This window comes from Carlito syrichta, unplaced genomic scaffold, assembly GCF_000164805.1.
Source record: "Carlito syrichta isolate Samal-C Ts95f unplaced genomic scaffold, Tarsius_syrichta-2.0.1 Scaffold314335, whole genome shotgun sequence".
NCBI classification, from domain to species: Eukaryota; Metazoa; Chordata; class Mammalia; order Primates; family Tarsiidae; genus Carlito; species Carlito syrichta.
Genome location: NW_007258431.1, coordinates 1087156 through 1095143, shown reverse-complemented (window position 1 = coordinate 1095143; position 7988 = coordinate 1087156). Strand labels below are relative to the sequence as shown.

Genomic DNA, 7988 nt, shown 5'->3' with positions numbered 1-7988 from the left:
TTGGAGTTGTTGTAGAGATGAGGTCTTGTCAAGTTGCCCAGGCAGGTCTCAAACCCGCGGGCTCAGGCAATCCACTCACCTCGGCCTCCCAAAGTGCTGGGATTACAGGCTGAGCCACTGAGCCCGGCCAAAATGGTGTTTTCTTAATTCCTTCCTCTCTCCCAACTATTGGTCTGACTTTACCTCCTAATTACTTTGTCATAAAAACAGTTGTAACATTAAGCTGGATTACAAGAATTTTTCTAGTTGCCAGACCTTCCCAGGGTATGTTTCACTGTAAACTAATGTTACAGATTGGGTGTGATTCATTTTGCATCTAAATTCTCAGTCTTCCCTGATTCTTGTGCTTTGAAATGGTATTTACCAGTCATTTTTCACTTCATGGCACACATAGAACATGATATTTGTATGACATCCTGGGATAAACTGATGAGGCTGCTGGTATAGCTGCACCAGGCCCCAGCTGGCTGCCCCGAGAGCTGAGCGTATTAATATCTAGGTGTACGTGCTATGACACACTAGTTGGGCAGGTCTGCCTTAGTGATAAAATTAGAAGGTAATGGATATGGTTCAAACCATGGTTCTCTGTAGATTGGGTTTAAATAGTTCGGTATGAAGACTGCCTTTGTTGAAGCATTGCCTGTCTTGCTTAGATCAAAGGAAGAACTATTCGAGTGGATCACGTGTCTAACTATCGAGCTCCTAAGGACTCAGAAGAAATGGATGATGTGACCAAAGAGCTCCAGGAAAAGGGCTGTGGGGCTCGTACCCCCTCATTGAGTTCATCTGAGGGCTCTGAAGATGAAAAACTCACAAAAAAGCACAAAAAAGGTAAAGCATTAAGACCTAAGATAAGATTCTGGATAGTATTAGTGGCTGCTCTTTCTAACAGTCACTGGTAGTTGATAATCAGCTCTTAAGTGTGAAAGGGGAAGGTGTGCGAAACCTTATTTTAATTGAGAAAAGGGGAGATGTCAGTGGAAGGCTAGTGTTATGGGTAGAATTGCCCCCCGCCAAAATTGGTATGTTGAAGTCCTAATTCCCAGTACCTCAGAATGTGACTGTATTTGAAGATGGCATCTTTAAAGGAGAATTCAGGATGGGAATTGCCTTGTATAGCAACTTGACATATTAAGGGTGACAGACATCCAAATTGGCTTCTTGGAGTCGCTTTCCTGAAAGTATAGACCGTGACTGCTTCACGCTGCTGCCAAGGATGTTTTCCTTATGCACATTCTCCACCTCCTAGTATTTGCACATTTTTGAACTATAACACCTGTGTCTGATGTAATGTACTCAGAGAAGAAAGATACTTTTTTTTACTGATTGCTCCCCCTTTTTCCTCCAGACAAAAAGGAAAAAAAGAAAAGAAAGAAAGAAAAAGAGAAGGCTGATCGGGAGGGACAGGCAGAACAGCCATCCTCCTCTTCATCACCCAGAAGCAAGATGATAAAGGAAAAGGATGACCTTGGCCCTAAGAAGCACAGCAGCAAGAACTCGGAGAGGGTTCAAAAGTCAGAGTCCAGGGAGGGGCAAAAGCACTACCCCGGCTCCCCTGAGGTCAGGACTACCTGCCATGATGGAGCAGAAGATCTAGAGAGGGAGCCGAAGAAGGAGAAGACCAAGCATGAGCACAGGTCCTCAAGCAAGAGGGAGACAGAAAAGAACAGGGATGGGGCAAGAGAAGAGAAGAACAGAGATGGGGCAAGACAAGAGAAGAACAGGGATAGGGACAGAGGGCGAAGCTCAGACACACATTCTAGCCGGCACAGCAGGCGATCTGAAGGGCGTAGTCATAGAAGTAGAAGTAGGAGCCAAGATAAATTCCATAGGCATAGAAGGACCCGGCACTCCCAGGAGAGGGAGTCTTTGACTCCCAGTGACCGCAGGCATCACTGAAGCCTATTCAACTCTCAGTAGATTTGTAAATGAACTATGTTTTTAAGATATGGTCAAATTCGGTTATACTGTTACTATTTTTATATAAAATAGTATATTTTTATACTATATATTAGTATAAGTACTAATATATAATAATATAAATAAATACTAAAATGTACTAATATATACTAACATAGTATATATTAGTATATCTTGTATAAAGCCTCTGGGGCTGAATTCTTTTAAATCCCTTGAGTATTAGAATCATTGAAGACAGCTATAGTTTCCACAGCCAGATACTGTAGGGTTTTTTTTTTTTTAGCACAATCCATTGTCCTTGGAAATATGCTTGGTACTTACCAGAAAAAGTCCTAAATATAGAGTAGAGAAGTGTGGTATACTAAGTTTGGACAGTTTGATATGCCACCCTCCACTAAAATTTTTTTTAAATGTCTTTTCTTTTTCATTTTTAAACATTTTTTTGGTTGATGTATATCTTTCCACATTTTCCATGTAATTTATTTGTATTGAGATGAAATTTACAAAAACTTAACCATTTTAAAGGGAACAATTCAGTGCAATTTGGTACATTGAAAATGTTGTATAGGCATCACAAAAATAGTTGCAAAAATATTTTCATCATCCCAAAATGAAACCCTGTACTTATTAAGCAAAAACTCCTCATTCCCCCCTCATCCCTGTTCCTGGCAGCAACCAATCTGCTTTCTGTTTATGAACTTACCTATTCTGGGTATTTCATGTAAGTGGCATTATGCAGTTGAGGCCATTTGTGTCTGGCTTCTTTAACTTAGTATAATCTTTTCGAGGTTCATCCATGTTGTGGTATGTAGCAGTACTTCATTCTTTCTTAAGACTTTATAATACCACATTATATGAATATACCACACTTTGTTTATCCACTTTACAGTGTGTAGAAATTTGGGTTGTTTCCATCTTTTGGCTAATCACCTTTCTTTTTGTGTTCCAGGCATACCAGGCTGCCTTCTGGACTTAGTTCACTTTTGAGGTAGCCTTTCTTGCTGGGACGGGAAAGCTTTGTCAGCTTCATTGCCTATCTTTCTATTCTGCTTGGTAGTTCCTTCTCATCTTGGATCTTAGCTTTCTCTTTTATCTATCAGTCTCTTATGAGTTTAGTAGGAACTAGTTCACAGGACTTTTAACTAGCCCCCTAGTAAATTATTAAAGTTGAATTTATGACCCTGTAAAAGAGAGGACCAGGCTTTAATAGTCATGTGGGCCCTTGATTGGATGTGTAGGAGATTTGGAGAGGGGAAATGGGAGAAGATGGAGGAGTCTGGGGAAGTTGTCAGACTATGACACAGGTCTAACCTCTGAAAAAAAAAGAAGGAAGGGTGAGTAGGAAATATCTTGTGTACTTCTCAGAAGGTTTCAGCAAGACCAGGGAGAGTCAAGCCAGAGTCACCTGTCAGAGGAGTTCTGCTGGATTAGCTTTGGTAAGCCAGAGTTCTTGCTGATAGCCTCCATCTCAGCCATCATGGCCGTTCTGCTCGTGTGCTGGTCATGCCAGTTCTGTGGTAGCCAGTGAAGAGGCCTCTGCACCTGGCTGGATCATGTTGTCTGATTGTTTTTTTGTTTGTTTGTTTTAGTTTTTTTTTTTTTTTTTTTTGAGTTGAAGTCTCACTCCTTCGCCCAGGCTGGAGTGCAGTGGCACACATGCTCACGGCCACTCCAGCGTCGACCTGCTGGGCTCTGGCAGTCCTTCCGCCTCAGCCTTCTGAGTAGCCGGAACTACAGATGCGCGCTACCATGCCCAGCTAGTTTTTATTTTATTGTAGAGACGAGGTCTCACCAAGTTACCCGGGCTTATCTCAAACCCGTGGGCTCAGGCAATCCACTCGCCTCGGCCTCCCAACATGCTGGGATTACAGACTGAGCCACCGAACCCAACCTGTTTTTTTATATGGCAAGGAATTGGCTCACACAATTGTGGGGGCTGCTTAGGCAAGCCTGAAATTCATGGGACAAGAGCTGACACAGGCAAAATTTCTTCTTCAGGGAAACCTGTTTTGCTCTTGAGGCTTTCAACTTATTGGATGAGGCCTGCCCATTTTGTCAATGCTAATCATCACTTAACTAATTGTAGATGTCAATCACATCTACAAAATATAGTAGTTCCCCCCTTATTGACAGGGAATATGTTCCAAGGCCCTCAGTGAGTGTTTGGAGCCTTGAATAGTATCAAACCCTATATATACTATGTTTTTTCCTTTATATAAATACCTATGATAAAGTTTAAATTATAAATTAGGAACAGGTTAACAACAATAATAGTAAAATAGAACAATTGTAACAATATACTGTAATAAACATTGTATGAATGTAGTCTCAAAATACTGTAAGTAATATTTTCTGCCAGTGGTTGACCACAGGTAAGAAACCATGGATAAGAGGGGACTACTGTATTTTCACAGTTACACCTACATTAGTGTTTGATTGAACAACTGTATACTATAATCTGCACATGACACCATTGCAATTTACTCTTGTCCACGGTGGGGGTGCAGTTTCAGAGGTTTCTACTTGACTTTACTCACTGCGACAGCTCTTACCCCAATAGGCCAGGGAGCCACGTGTAGTTTACTCCAGCTGCCAGATCAATTTCAGTTATACACTTGGGGCTAGGTAGGTCAGCAGGCCTGCTGAGTTTTAGCCAGCACATCACTTACTCAGCTTCCATCAGCTTTCAGTCTAACTAGGGCCGTGATAATGCTTCCGGTTTCTAGGTATCAGATTAGATCTTGAGTCCATTATTCCTCCACATGTCTGGATATTCTTTCGCCAGTATATGTACATATCCCCAAGTAAGTGGCTGCAGGTCCCTTTGGGGGAGTACTGGGTGAATCATCACATACTCATCATTGTCCTTCCTGGGGACCCAGCTACCTCTCCAGACCCATAAATAAACTGAAGTCTGGGAGCTGAGCAATAAGGTAGGACATTTTTGGGGGAACCTCTCTCAGCCTCCTGCTCCTCCATTCTCTTTCAGCTTGTGAATATTTAGCCAAACCTTTGTTCACTCTATTGCTCCTAGGGGCACCATGTTCCATTAGCCATCACCACAAGTCTCTGAAGGTAAAGGCTACTTTTCAGACCCTGTGGTTCATTATGGTATTCGTGGCCTCCTGCCTTTTGGAGGTTAAGCACTTCTCCCTGGTCTCTGTTACCTGGAGCCCCATCGTCCCCCTGGATATTGATGAGCCCAGCTCTGTGATGGTCTCTCTTACTGTCAGCCCTGGCCTGCAGAGAAGTCCACCTCCCACCAGTGCCTTCCTGGTGGCCTCAGTGCATGGGGTGTCCTCTGGTCCTGCTGTGGAACAATGTCTTCTGTGGGGTTGCTGACTTCACATAATTTGTTCAGTCCAGTATGCCTACTTCCCTTTACTCCTTTCTCTGCTTTTGCTGGGGCAGCTCAGGCCTTTCTACTTTGCCCACCATTGCCACTACTTTCACCAGGCCTCTGAGATTCGCCTTAGTGGAGACTTCTCATCTGCTGTGGTCCTTGCCGGGGGATTAAATGCTATATCCTGACAAAGTGCTCCCAAGTCTGAATTTTTGCTTTTCTGGCTCTCTTGATGTAGCACCCTCAAAATCCAAACAATGCTTTTTGGCTTCTACCAGTGTGTGCCAGCTCATTTTTTTGGTAACTGTTGGTGGATACTCCCTTCTTTATCAGGCCTGGCACTTCCCCAGTCCGGTCATGTTGGGATGAGACCCTAATTATCAGTCCAATCACCAGAGAAGGAGGGGCTGGGGATGGCTTCTGGGACTGGTTGCCTAGTGGGAGCAGCCTGTGCAGCATCTTCCAGTGCAGGGAAAGTGCTAGCTTTTACTAGGGAAAAGTGAGCCCCCTCTGCAAACTGACGGGCATCATTGTCATGTCTGCAGAGTCAGCATCTTCAGGGGCATCCAAGTCTTTCCAAGTCTAGACATACCTGCTATGAATAAATACTGTCTTTTTAATCTCCCTGGAGTTCTGCAACTCGATCACATCTTTGGCTCAGCTGTGCCAGGTCTCCCACAGCAGGTGATCAGGGTCTCTGTAAAGCTCCACGGAAGACCTCCAGTTCTCTCACTTGCAGTCTTTAGCCACTGATTAAGTGTCGCTCATTTCTCATTACCCTGCTACAGGACATCAAGACACTTAACATGCCTAAGTTATCTAGCCATCTCCAATATCTTTGCAGGCTTTAGTCCTCCCAGATTTTTCAAGAGTCACACCTGCAAGACCATCCTCCCGGTTTTCCCAGGTCATTTCCATAGAAATCTTTAGCACTTGAACTGCCACCCTGTACCTGGGACTATTCATGCCCCATGTCGCCAGGACAGTGTCCGTTTTACCCACCAGGCAATGAGTGAAGCAGTCCCAGAACTCCATCTCACCATCACTTATTTTCTTGGACTGCTTCCTGTGCCATCTGTGCTCGTTTGAGTTCTCTGGGAGGTAAGATGCCAAGATGGGATTAGACATATGAGAGATTTAGTAGGGAAAACACCTGCAGGGAAAATGGGGAGGGAGCCAGGAGTCAGGGAGGGTCTAGATGCATGCTTAACTTTTGTGGGGGAGAGGGAGAAGGAAGGAAGGGTGGGCAGGAAAAACCTTAGACTGTGGGATGCAGTTCTCAAGTTTATTTTAAATTAACAAGTTATTAATATGTATGGGGTACAAAATGTTATGTTTATAAATACAATGTGGGATGAATAGGTGAAGATAATTAACATATTTGTCACCCTCGGAGCAGTTCTAAGAATGTTTCAGTAAAACAAATGTGTCTGTCAGGAGAAGCAGTCCGCCACAGGTTCCTGCACATTCTTACTGTCTTAAACCGCAAGATCTATCATCTCCTAATATGCAGCCATTGCTGCAGATAGCAACTATGTTGGGCAACTATGTTGGGCAAGGTGACCACAGTGTGACTTACTGTTTAGCTGTGGTACCTAGGGGAGAGACACTGGCTTGTTTGCTCGTTGCCCAAAAAGTCCTGAGCCCCTGACCTCAGTGCTCATTCCTCAACTGCAATGCAGATCCCTGCTTGTATAGCATCCATCTGAGCCTACTGCATTGCCCTGTGGAACTGGGGGGCAAGGGAGCTGAAGAAACCATGCTTATGCTCACGCTGTTTGCTGTGTTGTAATAAACTGTCTCGCTCTAACTCATTAGGTCTCTCTGTCTATGTTCTATACCTACGAAGCAATGGCGGGTTTACCCCTTGCCAGATAGGAGGTTGGGGCTCTTCCTTGACAGCATCCCTTACCCAGAGTCACCTGTTAGGAGAATCCTGAGTCTTGTAGAAATGACCTGTTTTAGTGTCTCTACCACACCAAGAGATGCTTATGGGAAGGGTGGGTTTGGTGAAAATGCAGTGATGGATAGTGGGTTTCAGCTATGTTGGATTTGAGCTGCAGCAGCATTGGATTTCAGAACTCAGTGGTCAGTTACACTCCATGTGGTCAGAGATCTGAGAGGCACATTTACACCCTGCACTAAGCTCAGCCTGAAACAACCCACTAGCCATTGGTTTTAGTTAGCCTTTGGGAACAGTGAATGTTTACTTGTTCCCTTCATGAGTTCATTTCACAGAGGACAGTTGGAATTCATTGGTGGACAAATCCCCAGTGACCTGAGACCTAAACAGCCACATTGAATGAAGTGCTCGCTAAGAATGCCTTTTAGTTCTTAGCATATCAATATTTGTTGATGTGGCCTAATTAACACCTGAGTCTGTCTCCTTTTTGCTTCCTGTACTCTACTGGAGCTTGTACCTAGTAAGTACCTGTATTGGTAGTTTATGGACTTATGAATCCTAAATTGGAAATAATCCATATCCAATACAGACCATTCCTTCTGTAAACATGTTTTGAAGCTCTTTGAAAGGACTAACCTGGTCATTGTCTAATTGGCATTCTAGTGAAGTGTAAAATGCTCTGCACTGTGCTGTTATGACCAAAGAATGAAGTCAAACGTTTCCTGGTATCATATTTTATCTGAAAATGTAAATTTAGAAGACATAATTTGGGATGTGATTATTTGCACTATGAGGGATTTAACCTGGACCTCTTCCTTTGTT

General features: G+C 43.6%; 1 protein-coding gene across 1 annotated transcript in view; it reads left to right on the top strand.

Moving 5' to 3' along the window:
- Window positions 1–2036, top strand: part of RBMX2 (RNA binding motif protein, X-linked 2) — an 11569-nt gene extending 9533 nt beyond the window's left edge. The window contains 2 exon segments of the mRNA XM_008071462.2: window positions 654–831; window positions 1349–2036. Of these exon segments, the coding sequence (XP_008069653.2) occupies window positions 654–831; window positions 1349–1899 (729 nt within the window). The 3' untranslated portion in view covers window positions 1900–2036.
- The last annotated feature ends 5952 nt before the right edge of the window (window positions 2037–7988 follow it).